Below are 24330 nucleotides of genomic sequence, written 5' to 3'. Positions count from 1 at the left end.
TATCAAGAATGGCAATTATAATATGAATATTATATGCACGTTTCGAGTTTAGGTACATTTCAGTTTCTTACCAAATTCCTTCACAAAAACGCATTGCACATCCAATGGTATAAGATTTCAGATTCAGAGACACAAGAAGAGCATATATCATCATCCATCATGTCCATTAACTTCATTTTCAATAATTCCATTTTGGTTAGTCTGTCTAACAGACCCTGATACAAATATATATCAAAAACAGCCCATGCAAGTCTATAATGTTTCGCAAGTCAAGATCACTGAAAATGAGGAGAGTCACTGGGTTCCTTTTTATTATATTTTTATTAAGATAACTGAACAACAGTTTTTTTATGTACGATATGTTCATTTCAGAGACTAGATGTTAGTCTACATTTTGGTATAAAGAGCTCTATTTATGAATCTGTACTGGAAATCTATTAGTTTAACATCATTCTACAATTAGAGGAAACATTATTCCATAAAATGCTTTGATTAAGTTCATTTTTCCATTTATCTCACATCGGAGGAAAGTTGTAGCCATGAGTTTATCATAAAATATTCTGGAGCCCTTTGTTCACATCAACAAGTCTCTCAAAATGTTATTTATGTATAAATTAGCTGTGATACAAAATCTGCCATTTATTGTTTTTTTTCCATGATTTAGGGATATTTAGCATTACTCTGTTGTACATGTTGTAGTCAAGTAAAACTTTGATTTGAAATTTGTTTTGTAATTCTTCAAATGTTACAAATCTGTTGTTGCTACATAAATCTTTTAAACTATGAATACTCTTATTAAACCAATGTTTTAGATTGAAATTATTTTTGAACCATATTGGCTCTAATAAAATGTGTTCAATGATTTGTTTGTCAGCTTTATGTTTTCTGTAGTAATTACCCCAAATATTCATTATATCCCTCCAAAAGGTATTTTTAGAAGTAATAAACTTATCAATTTTTACACCCAAAAGGAATATCTGTTTTGATTGAAAGATCTTTAATGTTGACAAAGTCTGTTTTTGTAAACTTGCCCTTAAAAATGATAATTTCAATGAATCAATAAATTTACAGGTGTTTATCATTCTCAGACCACCTTCTTCATATTTCCCTATCAAAGTAGATTTTTTTTGTTTGGTTTGTTATTCCAAATGATTGTATAAAATAGTTTATTCAATTTTCCAATAAAATCATCGAGTGGTTGTCTTTTTTTTCCATCTTCCCTATAACCATGATAATCTATTAATATGTTTGAGTCTTTTTCTTGTATTTATCACCCATAGATCATGTAATGTGGCATTAAATATTATTCCCAAGACTTCAAAGTTTTCCCTCATGCCAGTCTTGTGTTATGTCCTCACAGAGTTTGATGCTGCTTCCTGCCATTGAACCTATCCATATAGCTTTAGTTTTGTCAATATGTACCTTAAAGGGGCACTGATCTAACGCAATTCCCCGGGACTGGTTGTTGCCTTTGTTATTGTTTTTTCCCAGTGAGTACCCGGATGTATAGCGGAAATCTAGACTAGTTCGCGACCTCTGCTGCGCCATTCGTAAGCGCATTAGTCACTTTTATTGTTAGTAATAAGGGCGTATGGTCACATTGATCAACAAAATGAAATAGCATCGGTAATGGTGACTAAGTTTTGATAAGTCACTTGCTTGGTAATTTTGCGATTTTCGTTTACACTATTTTGACTTGCAACACAAAGTAAATATTTCATCTAAGCATTGCTTTTTTTATAGTGTCTATATTTTTTTACTGTCAAATGTGTAACACATTTATTAAACGTCTAAATATTCAGTTATTTTACAAAGTGTCTGAAAAACATTTCCATCTGTATTATTATGATAACGAATTCCAAACATTTTGATGTTTAATGTCATCACCAAGAGACTGAAAATGTTACGTTGAAAAGTACATTTCTATGTTGTTTGGCTTCTAATCCTACATAATAATCTGTTGTGATGTCTGTAGGCCCTTTTGATCGTCTTAATCAATCTGGACAGATTTTTTAGTCGAAATGACTGAAATATTTACACATTTTATAATTGCCTGAGAGAATCACATTTTACAAATTGACGGTAATATATACACGCTTACAAAGGAAAAGACCTGTGAAAACAACGTCTATCGCGCATTGAAGAATTTCCCAACCAAGACGTAGAGAAACAAGAACGAATCGGTTTAAAAGAAGGAAAACAAAATGCAAATATCATAATTACAACCAACCAAATTTATGTGTATAAATTTTAGGCAGCTTCCTTGTTCGAGGAATGTATCCGTGAATATCCACTCAAAGGAACAATATCCCACTCGTCTGCAGCTGTACAAAGAAACTTATTCGATGTCACGTGTCTCACTAACAATCAAATATCTTAAAAGATATATATCGTTTCGGGATATTATAATCCGTGTTCGTTTCTCAACTGATCACTTGGATTGTTTCAGGTGTTTTACATAGGTGTCAAGTCTCAATGGTCGGCTGAGAAAGCCCACGTGACAACTATTTTCATAACGTCCACGGTTCCTAAAAAATACATTGAGTGATAGATAACTATGATCAATCAATCAACGTATTATCAGTTAACCCTTTGAACAAAGTATGTTGTTTTTACATTGGCACTTCACGCCATTCTATGAGTGTATTCCCTTTGTATTAGAAAACCTAGACATGTAAACACTCACTCTTGACATATCCACTGTGCAAGATAACAGTGTTTAATCAATCAACGTATTTTCTGTTGATCCTTTGATGACTAGGAACGATCCGTTGATTTACAAAACAAAGTAAATCAACTGATCATTCATCTCTTGCTGGGCTGACACGTGCATATTACATAACACACATTTCACCTCACTTCAAACCTGGATTTAGATTGAATAATTACCCCAGACACAATAAATGCCAAATGGGAACCTTTGTCAGGTAATCTAAGTGGTGCTACCACTAATTGTACCTGTAATAAATTCATTAACTGAGCATCACGTGAATGACGACAAATACACAAGTGTAGGGTTATACGAGAAAGCTTGGATGACAACAAGGGAGTAGTAATCGTATTATCGACGCAAGCCGAAATCCGAAAATCCTTTCACTGCATGGATACTTTTTTTTTAAGTATTAAACTATAACCATCTGGGGTATTTCCAAATGACGACATCTGATGAGCTCCGCTGCTCTTTTTGTCTGTTTGTTTAGGCTGAAGAAATTAATTAACATGCGCCCTTTGTCGAAATTTTTATAGATCACAGTTAACCAATCAGTGTTTATGCAAAAATGCGTAAAACAAATATTGCCTCCAGCCTCTAAGTTTATTTAGCTGTCCTTGCAGACGGTAGCCCAGTCTCTGGTCACGCTCAGTTGCGTTGCGTATCATCCGGGTACTCACAGGGGAAAAAACAATAACAAAGGCAACAACCAGTCCAGGGAATGGCGTTAGATCAGTGCCCCTTTAAGGCCAGATATTCTGTAAAATAGATTCAAAGTATCAATTGCAGCTCTAAGACACTCTTCAGCTCCATCGAAAAATAACTATGTATTATCTGCATATTGACCTAATTTTTACTCCATATCATATATTGTCATTCCTTTATGATTGATTAACTTATCAATTGTTATGTCGTAAAACTTTTATCTTTGTCCTATAACTTGACCTTTCTTTTTTTAGCATGTTTATAGTAAACTATTTTCAGCTCACCTGGCCTGTCATTGTGAGCTGATGTTGTGGACCTTTGTGACACCGAATTACTCTTCCCCAGCTAAATTATTGTGTTTGTCTGTTTGAATTTCTATTTCCAGGGCTCTAGGTAGCTCTATATGTCATCAAAGTGTGTGTACTTTATCACATGTTCCAATATACATTTACAGCAGTACATCATTAATTTATGTAAAACAGTCATCAGAGATCTGCGATTGTAGTTATGTACACTAGTTTATTGATAAGTGTTGGGAATTGGTTGTAAAACCATTATTGATTGGATCCACTCCTATGACAATTAGTGTTGGGTATTGGTTGTAAAATCATCATTGACTGGATCTACTCCTATTGTTTGTACCACTAAAAGCTTCTTTCTGATGCAGGGGTGATAACTGACTATAAAAATCTAGGCTGGAATTTCGTGGCTTGACCAATCAGATTCCACCTCTCATATAACAATGAGCTCTTGCTTCGAACAATATGGCAGCACCCAGTCAAGACGATCTAATCAATAATCAGGGTTTCCCCTGACGCAGAATTCTTGCGTATATGACTCTCAATTAAGGAAAAATATGTCCAGAAATAAATGACTGCGTCATGACTGACGCAATTTCAAAATATCTATGTTGTTGTTTACCAGCTTTGGAATGAAAATATTACAACTACTCACCTGAACTTAATTTATAAACATTTTCTGAAGACAATATATGCAAACATCTTAAAATTTATGTCTAGTTTTAAAGCAAACGCTAAAATCAGAATAGCCGGGGACTTTACATGTTGTGTTGTATAATTATTTAGATATGCTACTAAAACTGTGCGACTGTGAGGTACACGACAAAATATATATAAGTGAACGTAAGTCTCACACTCTGTGTGGCTTCGATGACAGCATGTGATGTAAACAAAGGAAAACTCCACAAATGGACAAGGTTTTTTCCGTTTCGGCATATTTTCTCACTAAAAGTTAACCATGACATATGTTTATCTAGATGTGTAGACTCGTAAAAAATGAAACAGAAGAAAATATTATCTTTGTTGCGGTGAATAATGTGATTTGGCACATGTGATTAAGCGGAACCTATGGAACGGGAAAACGGAAGTTGTAAGTATCGGAGGGACACCTGTTTTTGCCGAAATTTAGGAAAACATAATTGAATGAAATTTTAAATAAAATTAATAAAATAGATGACAAACATAAGGTCAGATATCCAGAGAACCTGTTTTTATTACCAGATAGTGTAACAACAGGATTAACTTGTGTAATTCAATTCGGATTTGTTATGCTATTTCCGATGACAGATCATGACAGCCTGAAATGAGACTGAAGAAAAGTCTGTGCAAATTATACATGAGAGATATTTTTTTCAGGATTTAAGTGCCCATAATTAGGGGTGAGTATTATACACGAATAAATATGGTATATACGAAATGTAAAGCTTTGGGCGTGTTTGTTGTTGCTAATAAACTGTATTCAACCAGAAATTAGATATTACGAGTGTTCACAATTCTTCAGTTCAACTTCACTGTTGATAATACAAGATAACTAGATAAAACATGTAAATGAGTTAGTGGTATTAAAGTATAATCTGACATGAAATGTACTTTAATATCCATCCATGATTAAAAATTATGTCTCTCAGTTGAGACTGATGTTATATATTCATCCTGTATTAGTGTCATTGTCAATTGTTCCATGAGCTGTGAAGTAATTAAAGATTGTGAAAAAATAAAACCAACAAACTTTGTTTTTCATTCATATATCCTTTATTTCTCTGTAGTACAATCAGCTGAGAACATTAATTAGCACTTGTTAACTTAAACTAAAGACATATACGCAGTCATATACGGTAATATTTAAGAGATACTTAACTTTAAGTGTAACATTAACAGTGAACACTTTAAATTTCATTAATGATACAATGAAACATTTGACTCTGAAAAAATATTTTTGACTCCCAAAAATGCATAGGCTGAGTCAAGGTGACTTTCAGATATTGGAGTCTAGGGGGAACCCTGAATAATCAAGATCTGTTTTAATAAATTGGGTCTTACCTCGGGAAGTGCATCAATACACTTTAGCACCTTGATAAAAAACATGAAAAGATTTGGAAAATGTCTGTCGTCACCCAGTTGATTGTACACATGCTTGGCAAATCTTGTACTCGATTGAAATCTGCATGTTAAAAAACATGTTGTTTGCGAACAGGATGTCTAGTTATGCAATTTTGATTGAACTATGCAGTGACTCAATAGACCAGCCAAACTATAACACCGGAATTCCAGCCTAGTCCAGCAAGGGTGGAAACTGGACTTTTTTAGTCAATTAACTCCCTTGCATCAGGAAGATGCACCAAAAGATTCAAAGTTAAAATGTCCAAATACTGTTTCAGAGGTACTACTTCTTCAAACGCCCTCGACTACAGCAGCCCCCGGAAGACCTGGAACACACGCGGTACGCCCACTCGTACGTCAATTTCCTGTCCAAGGCAGTGTTCTGGTGGGTCACTGACCTCATGGTGGAGGGCTACAAACACCCACTGCAGTTTGAAGATCTAGGACGAGTACCAGAGGTAACGTCAATGAAAGTAGTTCCTGGAAGCAATCTCATTAAAATAAGATCTAAGTTCTCGCTGCTGCTAAACAAAGATCTGAGGACATCCCATTAAGGGTCACGTCAGAACGAACTTTCGCGAACTTTGACCGACCACTGAAATGACTTACAAGAAGTCGACATCAGCCAATTAAAAAGCAGCTTTCTCGAGCTTTACCGCACTCATTTCAGCATGGCGATTTCCATTTCAGACTACGCTTGAAAAATATGTTGACACGGTTCTCGATTAAAATTTAAAAAACTGAACAAACGAACATTCTGGAAGGTCTGATATCCGGTTTAGATTGTATGGCAGTGCTTCCCACGTACTGTGCAACGCCTCCTCCGTTCAAATGTTTAACCCATGGAAGCGAGAGATAGACGATAATTTTGACGGAATCAGTCGTACGGGCCGCTACAGTCGTTTAGGAATACCCCGTGTTAACATTTTCGAGGTCGCATGATCAGAAACACATGATCTGGTAAGCAAGGCTTTGGTAAACTAATTTGTGCTTTACTTGCTGGTCGTAAGGAGTAACTTAATGGATCAGGTGGTCAGGTTCAGTGACTTGCTGCTTGTCATTGTACCCTGATGGTGTGGATCCATTAAGGCACTATAAAACCTGCATACATGCACATCACGACATTACCACCCAGTTCGTATCTCCTCACCTCATTTCATAATAGACCGTCTCTGTGGTGTAGTGGTAGAGCGTCCGCCCAGAGAGCAGAAGGTCCATGGTTCAATCCCCGGCCACGTCATACCAAAAGATGTTTAAAAGATGGAACTTGTTGTTACCCTGCCTAGCGCTCAGCATTTGGGGGCTAAAACAAGGACTAATCGGAATACTGTGTATGCAGAGTTTTTGTATGGATGTAAAGGAAATTCCAAATGAATGCTGTTATTTCCTAACTTGGTACCACTTAAAAGTAATTGCTGTACGTAACCATCTGAAATACAAAGTTCACAGTTGAATGCCTCACGACCTTCTACCGCCAGCTCTTGTAGATTTGTTTCTGTTGGGGAAGTCAATATCTATGCTTAACTGACCACCTCTAAGCATGCACAATCTCATGTCACTTGTGGTAGAAGTACTGTATTCAGGTTTTGACATTTCTCTGGGAAGCCCCACTTTTTAACCTGGGAACCCTACAATTGAAGGCTTTGAGCCTGGACCCTCCAAATAAGTCACTCAGGTAGATCTCAGATTAGTACTGATCTGTTAGCCCCCTTGGTACATGGAAATGTTTTTTAATATTTCTCCAGTTCATATAAATTGTGGTGACTGGCGTTTACATCATCAGGGAGCACCCAAGTTCATGTAATTCTGTGCATATTTGTAAAGCTTAAAATCCAGACCCTAAGGCTCAGTATGCTCAAGAACTGCTGTATTGCCCCAGTCAGTGGATCTGTGTGCACTCCATTTTCATTCTCAGCTCCCTCAGGAGTGTACAGTCCATACTGTCTGTGGGGGCCAAGAAGGTCACATTGCCATCTCATACTACCGGGTACCCATTCACTGCTGGTTGAACAGAGGCATACTTCGAACAAAGTCACTATGATAAGGAGAAACTGCAGTATGGGGCAGTACCGAAGCCGTAGAAAGTCTCACAAGTCAAGCGGGCAAACGTGGTCACCCATCCAACAACCAACATCGCTCAATTTAACCTGATTTGTGAACTGTGTTCTGTACACAGGACCATGAGCCACCTGTATCTTGTTACATTTCATAACTGAGGCCAAGGTTCTTCAGTTGTTTGCTGTTTGCTAATCTTTCACATCATTCCAATTCTTGACTGGCCTAGTTCTGGATGTGCAAGACATCGGGTGAAGGTCACTCCAGTGGTGGAGTGCACTGGCTGATTGTTGCTACAGATGTGAAGTAGGATAGACAAGAGATAAGAAGGAGGACCAGACTCTCTTTATCCAGGTTGTGCTGATCATGATGATTGTACTATTTGAAGGATGGCCTTATGCAATAAAATTTTGATAGCTGTGTGTGGTGATTCAGGTTGATGGCCCGCAGTCACATAAATCTTTCCGTGGAACGAATGATGTCTGGTCTTTATTAAAATTAAGGTAACCATGGTAACCATGGAACCTTATGCCTAGTTGCAACCATTCATTCTAGAGAGTAACTTTGCTACATTATTTTAATTAACGCCACATTTTAGAATCCTAAATCGAAAGGGTTGGATTGAGGTTGGCCTATACCCTAAACCTTTTCTTTGTGTCACTGGTCAAAATTAAACATGAAAGTCAAGGGTTCCTTTTATAATCCTTTTGCCACTATTGCTTATAGTAATGTAGGTATCGTGTATCTCATAGTAATCTTGTGAGTGGTTCTACTTTCAAGTCGCTAGTCATGCCGAGGACCCGGGTTCGATTCCCGACATGGGTACAATGTGTGAAGCCCATTTCTGGTGTCCCCCGCCGTGATATTGCTGGAATATTGCTAAAAGTGGCGTAAAACCATACTCACTCACTCACTCACTCTACTTTCAAGTCAGAACTGCTTGGAGGTTTTACATTTGAATAGCATGACCTAGGTTTTACATTTGAATAGCATGACCTAGGTTTTACAGTTGAATTATGTAAACAGCTTTTCAATATCTATCTGATTTTGATTTTTACTGGTTAAAAGTTACAATTTCTTTCACATGAAAAGTCCATGATGTGAACTGAACCTGCAACCAGTCATATCGTGTTTAAATAGTAACCCAGTGTTTTCCCACTGAGCCACCAGGGCAGGTAATGAAGGGTATTCAATCTCACATATCTTGACTTCAGTTGTCTGCATGCTGCACACTGTCGTTCTCTGGCCAACTGTTTTTCGGACTTGTTTTGTATTGCGACTACTGTAATAATGGTAATGTTTCACTATGAGCATTATGATGTGTCCTGATGGTTTCCTATTTTTTCTGGTATTTCTTGCATTTAGATGATTCATAACAAGCTTCCTCAGTTTTAGTTTTACCAAAAACTTCAGAACTGTGTCTTTAGTTAAACATCATAATCCTTATGTTAAAGATCTCTTAATTTTGAACACAGCGTATATAGTTTGGAAATGATGAATATATTAACAGGAAAATGATTATGTTTGCTGTGTATTTCATGAGAATATGATAAATAAAATCTTATTAAATAGGTTTGTGCCATCTTACATGATCTAATATGATCATTTCAATATCTGATAATTTCACGTGGTAAATAACATATGGTCACTCAAATTGATATACTTTTTGCATTGTTTCTCCCATTATATTTCCTGCACAGCTGCAGCCACAAATAACCTCCACCATGCAAAACAAAGGGTGTGGCTTTGTATTGAGTGTCACAGATGACCAACACCAGGCACATCATGGGTGTGGCCACAGATGACCAACACCAGGCACATGACAGGTGTGGCCACAGATGACCAACACCGGGCACATGACAGGTGTGGCCACAGATGACCAACACCGGGCACCTGACAGGTGTGGCCACAGATGACCAACACCAGGCACATGACAGGTGAGGCCACAGATGACCAACACCGGGCACCTGACAGGTGTGGCCACAGATGACCAACACCGGGCACATGACAGGTGTGGCCACAGATGACCAACACCGGGCACATGACAGGTGTGGCCACAGATGACCAACACCAGGCACATGACAGGTGTGGCCACAGATGACCAATACCGGACACATGACAGGTGTGGCCACAGATGACCAACACTGGACACATGACAGGTGTGGCCACAGATGACCAACACCAGGCACATGACAGGTGTGGCCACAGATGACCAACACCGGGCACCTGACAGGTGTGGCCACAGATGACCAACACTGGACACATGACAGGTGTGGCCACAGATGACCAACACCGGGCACCTGACAGGTGTGGCCACAGATGACCAATACCGGACACATGACAAGTGTGGCCACAGAAGACCAACACCAGGCACCTGACAGGTGAGGCCACAGATGACCAACACCGGGCACCTGACAGGTGTGGCCACAGAAGACCAACACCAGGCACATGACAGGTGTGGCCACAGATGACCAACACTGGACACATGACAGGTGTGGCCACAGATGACCAACACCGGGCACCTGACAGGTGTGGCCACAGAAGACCAACACCGGGCACCTGACAGGTGAGGCCACAGATGACCAACACCGGGCACCTGACAGGTGAGGCCACAGATGACCAACACCAGGCACATGACAGGTGAGGCCACAGATGACCAACACCGGGCACATGACAGGTGTGGCCACAGATGACCAACACCAGGCACATGACAGGTGAGGCCACAGATGACCAACACCGGGCACATGACAGGTGTGGCCACAGATGACCAATACCGGACACATGACAAGTGTGGCCACAGATGACCAACACCGGACACATTATGGGTGTGGCTTTTTATTGAAAAGTGTTGCAGATGACCAACACTGGGCACATCTTGGGTGTGACTTTGTATTGAGTGTCACAGAAGACCAATACTTGGCATATCACGGGTGTGGCCACAGAAGACCAACACTGGGCACATCATGGGTGTGGCCACAGATGACCAACACCGGACATGTCATGGGTGTGGCTTTTTATTAAAAAGTGTTACAGATGACCAACACCAAGCATCATGGGTGTGACTTTGTATGGAGTGTCACAGAAGACCAACACTTGGCACATCATGGGTGTGGCCACAGATGACCAACATCGGACACATCATGGGTGTGGTCACAGATGACCAACACTGGGCACATCATGGGTGCGGCCACAGATGACCAACACCGGACACATCATGGGTGTGGTCACAGATGACCAACACTGGGCACATCACAGGTGTGACTTTGTATGGAGTGTCACAGATGACCAACACCAGGCACATCACAGGTGTGGCCACAGATGACCAACACCGGGCACATCACAGGTGTGACTTTGTATTGAGTGTCACAGATGACCAACACCAGGCACATCACAGGTGTGACTTTGTATGGAGTGTCACAGATGACCAACACCAGGCACATCACAGGTGTGACTTTGTATGGAGTGTCACAGATGACCAACACCAGGTACATCACAGGTGTGGCCACAGATGACCAACACCGGGCACATCACGGATGTGGCCACAGATGACCAACACTGGGCACATCACAGGTGTGACTTTGTATGGAGTGTCACAGATGACCAACACCGGGCACATCACAGGTGTGGCCACAGATGACCAACACTGGGAATATCACGGGTGTGGCCACAGATGACCAACACTGGGCACATCACGGGTGTGACTTTTTATTGAGTGTTGCAGAAGACCAACACCAAGCACATCACAGGTGTGACTTTGTATGGAGTGTCAAAGATGACCAACACCAGGCACATCACAGGTGTGACTTTGTATTGAGTGTCACAGATGACCAACACCAGGCACATCACAGGTGTGACTTTGTATTGAGTGTTGCAGAAGACCAACACCAGGCACATCACAGGTGTGACTTTGTATGGAGTGTCACAGATGACCAACACCAGGCACATCACAGGTGTGACTTTGTATGGAGTGTCACAGATGACCAACACCAGGCACATCACAGGTGTGACTTTGTATTGAGTGTCACAGATGACCAACACCAGGCACATCACAGGTGTGACTTTGTATTGAGTGTTGCAGAAGACCAACACCAGGCACATCACAGGTGTGACTTTGTATTGAGTGTCACAGATGACCAACACCAGGCACATCACAGGTGTGACTTTGTAAGGAGTGTCACAGATGATCAACACCAGGCACATCACAGGTGTGGCCACAGATGACCAACACTGGGCACATCACGGGTGTTGACTTTGTATGGAGTGTCACAGAAGACCAACACCAGGCACATCACAGGTGTGGCCAAAGATGACCAACACTGGGAATATCACGGGTGTGGCCACAGATGACCAACACCAGGCACATCACGGATACGACTTTGTATGGAGTGTCACAGATGACCAACACTGGGAATATCACGGGTGTGGCCACAGATGACCAACACTGGGCACATCACGGGTGTTACTTTTTTTTGAGTGTTGCAGAAGACCAACACTGGGCACATTACGGGTGTGGTTACAGATGACCAACACTGGGCACATCATGGGTGTGGCCACAGATGACCAACACTGGGCACATCACGGGTGTGGCTGCCATGGCTACAGATGACCAACACTGGTCACATCATGGGTGTGGCTACAGATGACCAACACTGGGCACATCATGGATGTGGCCACAGATGACCAACACTGGGCACATCATGGGTGTGGCCACAGATGACCAACACTGGGCACATCACGAGTGTGGCTGCCATGGCTACAGATGACCAACACTGGTCACATCATGGGTGTGGCCACATATGACCAACACTGGGCACACCATGGGTGTGGCTACAGATGACCAACACTGGGCACATCATGGATGTGGCCACAGATGACCAACACTGGGCACATCATGGGTGTGGCCACAGATGACCAACACTGGGCACATCACGGATGTGGCCACAGATGACCAACACTAGGCACATCATGGGTGTGGCTACAGATGACCAACACTGGGCACATCACGGATGTGGCTACAGATGACAAACACTGGTCACATCATGGGTGTGGTCACAGGTGACCAACACTGGGCACATCATGGGTGTGGCTACAGATGACCAACACTGGGCACATCACGGGTGTGGCTGCCATGGCTACAGATGACCAACACTGGTCACATCATAGGTGTGGCCACAGATGACCAACACTGGGCACACCATGGGTGTGGCTACAGATGACCAACACTGGGCACATCATGGATGTGGCCACAGATGACCAACACTGCGCACATCATGGGTGTGGCTACAGATGACCAACACTGGGCACATCACGGATGTGGCCACAGATGACCAACACTAGGCACATCATGGGTGTGGCTACAGATGACCAACACTGGGCACATCACGGATGTGGCTACAGATGACAAACACTGGTCACATCATGGGTGTGGTCACAGGTGACCAACACTGGGCACATCATGGGTGTAGCTACAGATGACCAACACTGGGCACATCACGGGTGTGGCTGCCATGGCTACAGATGACCAACACTGGGCACATCATGGGTGTGGCCACAGATGACCAACACTGGGCACATCATGGGTGTGGCCACAGATGACCAACACTGGGCACACCATGGGTGTCACTACAGATGACCAAAACTGGGCACACCATGGGTGTGGCTACAGATGACCAACACTGGTCACATCATGGGTGTGGCCACAGATAACCAACACTGGGCACACCATGGGTGTCACTACAGATGACCAACACTGGTCACATCATGGGTGTTGCCACAGATGACCAACACTGGGCACATCATGGGTGTGGCCACAGATAACCAACACTGGGCACATCATGGGTGTGGCCACAGATGACCAACACTGCGCACACCATGGGTGTGGCTACAGATGACCAACACTGGGCACATCATGGGTGTGGCCACAGATAACCAACACTGGGCACACCATGGGTGTCACTACAGATGACCAACACTGGGCACATCACGGGTGTGGCTGCCATGGCTACAGATGACCAACACTGGGCACATCATGGGTGTGGCCACAGATGACCAACACTGGTCACATCATGGGTGTGGCCACAGATGACCAACACTGCGCACATCATGGGTGTGGCTACAGATGACCAACACTGGTCACATCATGGGTGTGGCCACAGATAACCAACACTGGGCACATCATGGGTGTGGCTACAGATGACCAACACTGGGCACATCATGGGTGTGGCCACAGATAACCAACACTGGGCACACCATGGGTGTCACTACAGATGACCAACACTGGGCACATCATGGGTGTGGCTACAGATGACCAACACTGGGCACATCATGAGTGTGGCCACAGATAACCAACACTGGGCACACCATGGGTGTCACTACAGATGACCAACACTGGTCACATCATGGGTGTGGCCACAGATGACCAACACTGGGCACATCATGGGTGTGGCCACAGATAACCAACACTGGGCACATCATGGGTGTGGCCACAGATGACCAACACTGGGCACACCATGGGTGTCACTACAGATGACCAAAACTGGGCACACCATGGGTGTGGCTACAGATGACCAACACTTGTCACATCATGGGTGTGGCCACAGATAACCAACACTGGGCACACCATGGGTGTCACTACAGATGACCAACACTGGTCACATCATGGGTGTGGCCACAGATGACCAACACTGGGCACATCATGGGTGTGGCCACAGATAACCAACACTGGGCACATCATGGGTGTGGCCACAGATGACCAACACTGCGCACACCATGGGTGTGGCTACAGATGACCAACACTGGTCATATCATGGGTGTGGCCACAGATGACCAACACTGGGCACATCATGGCTGTGGCCACAGATGACCAACACTGGGCACACCATGGGTGTCGCTACAGATGACCAACACTGGTCACATCATGGGTGTGGCCACAGATGACCAACAATGGGCACATCATGGGTGTGGCTTCAGATGACCAACACTGGTCACATCATGGGTGTGGCCTCAGATAACCAACACTAGGCACACCATGGGTGTGGCTTCAGATGACCAACACTTGGCACATCATGGGTGTGGCCTCAGATAACCAACACCACATCACAGGTGTGACTTTGTATTGAGTTTTTCAGATGGTAAGTTCTGGTATGATATGACATGGACCCCCTAGCAGGATGAGATCTGGGATGATATGACATGGACCCCTTTGCAGGATAAGATCTGGGATGATATGACATGGCCCCCCCCTAGCAGAACAAGATCTGGGATGATATGACATGGGCCCCCTAGCAGGATAAGATCTGGGATGATATGACATGGACACCCTAGCAGGATAAGATCTCGGATGATATGACATGGACCCCCTAGCAGGATATGATTTGGGATGATATGACATGGACCCCCTAGCAGGATGAGATCTGGGATGATATGACATGGACCCTCTAGCAGGATAAGATCTGGGAAGATATGACATGGACCCCCTAGCAGGATAAGATCTGGGATGATATGACATGGACACCCTAGCTGGATAAGATCTGGGATGATATGACATGGACCCCTTAGCAGGATATGATCTGGGATGATATGACATGGGCCCTCTAGCAGGATAAGATCTGGGATGATATGACATGAAAACCCTAGCTTGATAAGATCTAGGATGATATGACATGGACCCTCTAGCAGGATGAGATCTGGGAAGATGTGACATGGACCCCCTAGCAGGATAAGATGGGATGATATGACATGGACCTCCTAGCAGGATAACATGGGATGATATGACATGGACCCTCTAGCAGGATAAGATCTGGGATGATATGACATGGGCCCCTTGCAAGATAAGATCTGGGATAATATGACATGGCCCCCTTAGCAGGATAAGATCTGGGATGATATGACATGGACCCCCTAGCTGGATAAGATCTGGGATGATATGACATGGACACCCTAGCTGGATAAGATCTGGGATGATATGACATGGACCCTCTAGCAGGATAAGATCTGGGATGATATGACATGTACACCCTAGCAAGATAAGATCTGGGATGATATGACATGGACCCCCTAGCTGGATAAGATATGGGATGATATGAAATGGACCCCCTAGCAGGATAGGATCTGAGATGATATGACATGGACTCCCTAGCAGGATAAGATCTGGGATGATATCGAAGTTGTCACAATGTTCCTCACCTCATGTTTAATATAATCTAGGATGTGTTACAAGAGATTGTCTTTCATCATTGATGTCATGAACTCTATCACAAAGAATTTGCCTGAAGCATCAAGAATATTGAGATACTCTGCTGAGACTTACTTCCCGAATAACATGTGCACTGATGCTACAGTACAAAGACATGCAGTAAATAGAGGCCAAATTGTTCTTCAAGTTGAAGAATTGCCTTTGGCTAACAAGTTGTTGTTATGTTCTGTGTGTGGAGATATGGGACACTGTCCCTGTAACCAGTGATGCAGTGCGCCTGCATCCCTGGTGTAGCATCACTTGTATACACTTCCACCTGATGGATCGCATCGATGTAAATGTCACTTGTCATGTTCCACAACAGAGGCCTTGCTTACTGAGAACTGTGTCATTCTGGAGAGCACAACCGGCAGTGTTTATTGATCCTGAGCCTGAAGCCTGAACCTGCTGTAGTGGGGGCCCTCTGGGGACAGCCAGGCCCTTAGTGTTGTGCTTGTAGAAGATGTTGGAAAGGAGATGTGCAGGTGTCAGCATTTGTTGTTGTCAAGGGCAGTGAGTTAGTGTAGTGGTCAAGGCTAGACACTTGAAAGAGTCAGGTTTTGTTCTGAATGCGATTACATCACTGTGCTTGGAGATGTTGGAAAGGAGATGTGTAGGTGTCAGCATTTGTTGTTGTCAAGGGCAGTGAGTTAGTGTAGACACTTGAAAGAGTCAGGTTTTGTTCTGAATGCGATTACATCACTGTGCTTGGAGATGTTGGAAAGGAGATGTGTAGGTGTCAGCATTTGTGTTTGTCAAGGGCAGTGAGTTAGTGTAGTGGTCAAGGCTAGACACTTGAAAGAGTCAGGTTTTGTTCTGAATGCGATTACATCACTGTGCTTGGAGATGTTGGAAAGGAGATGTGTAGGTGTCAGCATTTGTTTTTGTCAAGGGCAGTGAGTTAGTGTAGTGGTCAAGGCTAGACACTTGAAAGAGTCAGGTTTTGTTCTGAATGCGATTACATCACTGTGCTTGGAGATGTTGGAAAGGAGATGTGTAGGTGTCAGCATTTGTTGTTGTCAAGGGCAGTGAGTTAGTGTAGTGGTCAAGGCTAGACACTTGAAAGAGTCAGGTTTTGTTCTGAATGCGATTACATCACTGTGCTTGGAGATGTTGGAAAGGAGATGTGTAGGTGTCAGCATTTGTTGTTGTCAAGGGCAGTGAGTTAGTGTAGACACTTGAAAGAGTCAGGTTTTGTTCTGAATGCGATTACATCACTGTGCTTGGAGATGTTGGAAAGGAGATGTGTAGGTGTCAGCATTTGTTGTTGTCAAGGGCAGTGAGTTAGTGTAGTGGTCAAGGCTAGACACTTGAAAGAGTCAGGTTTTGTTCTGAATGCGATTACATCACTGTGCTTGGAGATGTTGGAAAGGAGATGTGTAGGTGTCAGCATTTGTTTTTGTCAAGGGCAGTGAGTTAGTGTAGACACTTGAAAGAGTCAGGTTTTGTTCTGAATGCGATTACATCACTGTGCTTGGAGATGTTGGAAAGGAGATGTGTAGGTGTCAGCATTTGTTTTTGTCAAGGGCAGTGAGTTAGTGTAGTGGTCAAGGCTAGACACTTGAAAGAGTCAGGTTTTGTTCTGAATGCGATTACATCACTGTGCTTGGAGATGTTGGAAAGGAGATGTGTAGGTGTCAGCATTTGTTGTTGTCAAGGGCAATGAGTTAGTGTAGACACTTGAAAGAGTCAGGTTTTGTTCTGAATGCGATTACATCACTGTGCTTGGAGATGTTGGAAAGGAGATGTGTAGGTGTCAGCATTTGTTGTTGTCAAGGGCAGTGAGTTAGTGTAGTGGTCAAGGCTAGACACTTGAAAGAGTCAGGTTTTGTTCTGAATGCGATTACATCACTGTGCTTGGAGATGTTGGAAAGGAGATGTGTAGGTGTCAGCATTTGTTGTTGTCAAGGGCAGTGAGTTAGTGTAGACACTTGAAAGAGTCAGGTTTTGTTCTGAATGCGATTACATCACTGTGCTTGGAGATGTTGGAAAGGAGATGTGTAGGTGTCAGCATTTGTTGTTGTCAAGGGCAGTGAGTTAGTGTAGTGGTCAAGGCTAGACACTTGAAAGAGTCAGGTTTTGTTCTGAATGCGATTACATCACTGTGCTTGGAGATGTTGGAAAGGAGATGTGTAGGTGTCAGCATTTGTTTTTGTCAAGGGCAGTGAGTTAGTGTAGTGGTCAAGGCTAGACACTTGAAAGATTCAGGTTTTGTTCTGAATGCGATTACATCACTGTGCTTGGAGATGTTGGAAAGGAGATGTGTAGGTGTCAGCATTTGTTGTTGTCAAGGGCAGTGAGTTAGTGTAGTGGTCAAGGCTAGACACTTGAAAGAGTCAGGTTTTGTTCTGAATGCGATTACATCACTGTGCTTGGAGATGTTGGAAAGGAGATGTGTAGGTGTCAGCATTTGTTGTTGTCAAGGGCAGTGAGTTAGTGTAGACACTTGAAAGAGTCAGGTTTTGTTCTGAATGCGATTACATCACTGTGCTTGGAGATGTTGGAAAGGAGATGTGTAGGTGTCAGCATTTGTTTTTGTCAAGGGCAGTGAGTTAGTGTAGTGGTCAAGGCTAGACACTTGAAAGAGTCAGGTTTTGTTCTGAATGCGATTACATCACTGTGCTTGGAGATGTTGGAAAGGAGATGTGTAGGTGTCAGCATTTATTGTTGTCAAGGGCAGTGAGTTAGTCTTGTGGACAAGGAGTCAGGTTTTGTTCCAAATGTGATTACAGCATGGTGCTTGTGGTAGATTTTGGAATGGTGATGTGTGGGTGTCCCACATTTCCCACTGTCAAGGGCAGTGAGTAAGTCGCATGAAAGATTCAGGTTTAATTTCAAGGTTACAGTGTAGTGCTTTTTGTGTTTCTGGTTGTAAGGATGAAAGCGACAACTGAACCCACATGGTTCGCAGAATGTTCTGAAAAATATTGATGAAATCTGATTTGTTGTATCCATTTCGCAAAGCTGGATGACTTGTTTTTCAAATTTGGGATGAAAGGGAAAATGATACGTATAAAGACAACTATACATACACAGTAACCATGGTAACAATTCTACAGAATTTCCAGTTCACCAATCACTTTGATGCAGTGTAATACTTTGGCTCATAGTTTAAATTAAAAGAGTTTCTGGTTTTGCAGCTATAGATGAAAACATATCTGTTCCAATAGAAACATGGGGGCACGGGTGACCCAGTCGTCTAAGGCGCCATGATTCGCTGTGCAGAGTTGCTTCCCTTGGGCATGCCAGAAACCTATGATTGTGGGTTCGAATCCCGGTTCACCCCGATTATGTTTCTAGGTTTGTCAGTACCATACCCGTGCTCGTGGGTTTCACCGAAGTGCTCGTGGGTTTCACCGAAGTGGTAAACGTCTAAGACCTGCATCACTTCGGGCTTTCCTCCTACATTAAGCGGACACGCCGTGATATAACTAGAATACTGTTAAAAGCGGCATCAAACCCAACTCAAGACGTTTGTTACTGTAGGCAATAGTAGACCTAACCCAAACCGATACCACAGTCAACCCTATTACTACACCTTCATTGTACTTAATCAAGTTAATGGGCTTTTCTCCTGTTAACTTATTGGCTTCGTCATTATATTGTTATCTTTGTATATTAATCATGTTAATCCTGCCTTGTGTAAACGACTCATCATGCATATATACATGCTGTCTTTATGTTTCAGAGTGAACAAGCACAAACCCAGTTCAAGAAATTACAGTTTGCATTTGAGGAGGAAAAGGTAGAATGATCTAGGAATCCATTTTCTAATTTGTTTCAGAAAGCTGTGGGTTTGAATCCTAGCAACATATTGATGATGTTTTGTTAGCTTTGTACCCATGCATGTCACCAAACTGGTATTTGTCTCAAACCTGTGTTAGTTGATAAAACTTAAAAGTTCTGATTGAAAGAATAGTTCTCACTACAACTAGGTGAGGTCAATCATTATCAAGTTGATCATTGTACTGGTGTACATGATATAGGGTACATACAATCACAGATTTTATGATATGCTTCAGTGTGAATGAGCAAGTTTTTTTAAAAGTGATATTTTCATTGCAGTGAACATAACACTTGATATTTATTTCACTGCAGTGAACATAACATTTTGATGGAACTATTGTCATACAAGAGTTACCTCCCTGCAAATTGTTTCCCCTTTTTGTAAGTGTCTAGACCGTGCACAAACTGTCGGCAAGGCAAAATAATAACAAATGGACTCTCTTGAAAATGTTTCGTTATAAATTGTAACTTCTGATTTACTCAGTAAATGAGACTGTTCATTTTGCAAAGCGCCATTTTTGTTACTTGACTAGCATGTACTCTTTCACTTCCAACAGGGGTCTCGTAGAGTTCAAGAATATTTTTTAATTGAGTTTGTATTTAATCATATCCAAATATATGATCAAAAATTTTAGTAACCGCAAATATTTTTTGTTAATTTTGTGTATATTTTTTAAGATTTTGCAAACACGGAACTACTTTTTAAGTCACAACTACAAGGGGTGGTGAAACGTCCCTGCGCTTTAGGTATGGAGTATTTACATTTCAATGTTTCATATTTGTAATGAAATACTTTTAATTTAACGGTAGACAACTGCACAAAAAGTATATAATATATAAAATATTCCATGTGGCTCGTAAAAATTGCATGTTTCTCTCATCTCGCTACGCCACTCGTGAAAATATCTCCTTTCTGCTCGTTACTTGATGAGAGAAACATGATATTTCACTCAACACATGAAACATCCTCTATATATTGATCATAAGACTCGGCTAGTATCCAATTATTAGCTTGGTAGAACTACTCCCTTACATCAAGCAGACAGAAGTTTCTGATTACTGATCCATTACTGATGGTGCCTGTTGACATCAAGACCTTGTTGCACCCAATTAACCAGGTTGCACCGGACTAAACAAGGTTGAACTGGACTAAACAAGGTTGCATTCATGGTACCTAGCCAGCAGGTCAGCTTTCACAAAACATATTGGTGTATTGCTGTAATTGATCACAAGTATATGTGCACATACCGGTAATCATGAAGTACCAACACTTTGATGATGTCAAGCCCATGGAACTATGACAAATTACACATAAGACTGGGAAAAGTGGTTTGGATGCTAAATAAAGTAAATAATGTGTTAAGATCAATGTTGTGTCGAAAGCATTTACAAGTTAGTACAATTTTGACATGCACTAGGTGCATGCAGAACTAAATATTAGGTTGCATCTTTCAAGATCAGGATGCACTGGAACATGTTTTATATGGTTAAATCCATCCCTGTGTGTTTCCAAAGGAAATGATGTTGAAAAGAGACATTTTTTACTCAAAGGATCTGCACAATTTTGGAATTTAGCAAAACTTTCACAAATAGTTAATGATGTCATATGAATTAGAATTTTACTTTGTTAATTTTAAAACCTGAATGTATGGGACTTATAACCACCCTATATGCACAGGTAAAGCTAAAATAGGTCAACATGGTCTGATGTTACATGTTTTCAGGAAATGTGTTTCTACTGTTTGAACAGGAGTGAGTCTTTGACAAAAGATGATTTTCACAAATTGTATTTTTTACACAGTGTGCACACTGGTAGTTAGGTTTGTACCCCATTAATGACCCCAAACTGAAATCACTTCTTACATGTCTCATAATTTTGATAATATTTCACTGTCTTTCCACAACATTAAACGTTTATTTTGCAGTAGGCCATATTGGCTCTTATTTTAGTTGTCCTTTACTGTATTGGACGTAATAAGCGGCCAGGATGCTCTCAAAATTAGAAATAAGGGACTCTTATTAGAATATAATTTTGGTGAGAAAACAAAACAGAGTTGAAAGATTGTAAATTTCATGGTTTATGCTGACAGCCTGAAATGATACAAAAGAAAAGTTGGTGCGTATTATACACAAAAGATATTTTTTCCAGAATTTAATTGCCCATAATTAAGGGTGCATATAACACATGTGTACATTGATCAATTGGAAGGAGTGATAATTGGGATTGTACACTTGCCAATATATTAGCAAATATCGCCATGGGCGCTTATTATGTCGAATACGGTATTTGTTCTGGGATGTCGACTACAGATGTGGTGACACTCTTCCAATGTTTTGTCTTCCAGTTTAAGGCCACACAGAAGGGGGGGCAGCCATCACTGATCAAGACCTACCTGCGAGCCTTCTGGCCTATGCTGGTTCTGGCAGCGTTGTATCGCTTCCTCGGGGACTCGCTCTCGTTTGTCGGCCCAGTCATCATTCAGTACATCGTGGACTACGCCTACGACATCACAGACCCAGAGTTCCACAGCAGGAACAAGACGGCCATTTATGTACGTGTGCTGTTCATGCTGTCAGACATTGACTGATTGGTATTCAAAACATCCTTACCATGCATAGGCTGAACACTCTTTTCACAACTGTCTGTAAATATAGAGACTGTTCTGATGATTTTTTGCTCCAGCAAAATCATTGTCAGAGGTCCATATTGTTACAGTTCGTCTTATATCATCTGTCAATAATAACAACAACGATGACTGTGGTTTAAAACGTGGTATCTTTAGGCTTAAAGAAAAGAAAAGAATTGGTTCTCAGGCAAATATAGTGCGGTAGCGCGTTGTCTTTTTTGTTGTTGTTAGTGTTGTTGTTGTATGTAACCAAATAAACAGTTGTGTAACCAAATAATGGATTGTGTACAATCAACCTAGGAAAGGGCCTCCCTACATAAATGTATTCCTTGATGTGTAAAATACTGAGACACAGTATTGGACTACCATTGGCCTGAATATTTCAGGATTTTTTTGTTATTTTTGAAAATGGAAATAAAAATGAAACATGGCGGTGAACTTTATGATGACGCGGACGGTGCCTGAGAACCAAGACTTTTTTTTAGCCTTACTAAATCTTCAGTCACAAATAATCGTCAGAGATATTGATTGTTTTCAAAGACTGATTTTGTATGGACAAGTAAAGGTTAGACACAAAATTTTGATTTGAGTACATGCCCTTGGTGTATGATGATGTGAATACCAGGATGCACCTCAGGCTTATGTCGTTCTTTAATGTAGTCAGCACTTAATCTTTTCATGCACGCATGAGACATCGTAGGTTCTATCCAATCGATTTGACATTGGGCATTCTGATTGATAGTGAAGGTTTTACAATTTAATCCCTCTGTCTCTAGCTTCAATGTGATAAACATTCAAACAGAAGAGATTTTGCATAGCCTGTGGGAAGTACTGCCATACAATCTTGGCCTTCTATTCGGCGGTCTGTAAATAATCGAGTCTGATCAGACAATCCAGTGATTGACATCATGAGCATCAATCCACGCAATTGGGATCGATGACATACTTCAACCAAGTCAGCGTGTCTGACCACCTGATCCCGTTTGTCGCCTCTTTCGACAAGCATAGACGCTCATGAACAGGCCGAACCTTGTCCCCTGTATCATGTACACGCAGGAGTTATCAGTGTGAATGTTATGTTTCAGTATGTGAAAGTTGACCAGTTCGTGTGGAACGGGTATGTCCTGGCTGTTGTTCTCTTCCTGGCTACAGTGTTGCAGCATACGCTGCTGCAGAACCACAACTACCTCGTCTACAGGGAGGGCATCCGACTCAGGACCGCCATACAGGTAACTCACAACATTGAATCCGAGTCATACGTCCTATGCTCTAACACAGACTTACGTATCATCGTAGCACTAAAACTGCTTTGTGGAATGGGACTTTGGTCTAGGTTGTCATTATTGACTGCACTTAGTTCTAAGGGTTTTATCAGTCACAGATATACAAACCTAACCTTTATTAATATTCATGATTCCAACGTGGAAAGAAAATAAGCTTTGATCAGATTCTCAGAGTCATTTAGTCTTCCATCTGTATTGATGCAAAGGGAAGTAACTCTTTCACTTGTTATACAGAGAAAACCATCCAAGTAGCATGTTTTGCATGTGCATCAGGAAGAGGGTGAAGCATTCTTGTGAAGTGTTTCTTTTCAAATCACACAATTACTGTACAAGAATTGCCAAATGATAAATAGCACACACCATTTTCCAAAAGTTCAGGATTTTATTTTACAGTTTTCACCAGAGACCTTATGATTATTGAAGACATGGTGTGGCAAAAGAGTGAGTGAGTTTGGTTTAACGCCGCTTTTAACAGTATTCCAGTTGTATCACGGCGTGTTAGCTCAATGTGGGGAGGAAATCCCGAAGTAAT

General features: G+C 41.9%; 1 protein-coding gene across 1 annotated transcript in view; it reads left to right on the top strand.

Annotated features, from left to right (window-relative positions):
- Positions 1 to 24330, top strand: part of LOC139456465 (ATP-binding cassette sub-family C member 9-like) — an 80306-nt gene that overhangs the window by 6584 nt on the left and 49392 nt on the right. The window contains exons 2-5 of the mRNA XM_071238197.1: positions 6093 to 6272; positions 19791 to 19847; positions 22234 to 22440; positions 23601 to 23744. Coding sequence (XP_071094298.1) covers positions 6093 to 6272; positions 19791 to 19847; positions 22234 to 22440; positions 23601 to 23744 — 588 coding nt within the window. The remainder of the gene's footprint in view (positions 1 to 6092; positions 6273 to 19790; positions 19848 to 22233; positions 22441 to 23600; positions 23745 to 24330) is intronic.

Source organism: Haliotis cracherodii, unplaced genomic scaffold, assembly GCF_022045235.1.
Source record: "Haliotis cracherodii isolate W230 unplaced genomic scaffold, xgHalCrac1.p SCAF_11, whole genome shotgun sequence".
NCBI lineage: Eukaryota > Metazoa > Mollusca > Gastropoda > Lepetellida > Haliotidae > Haliotis > Haliotis cracherodii.
This window is presented reverse-complemented; position numbering and strand designations above follow the sequence as displayed.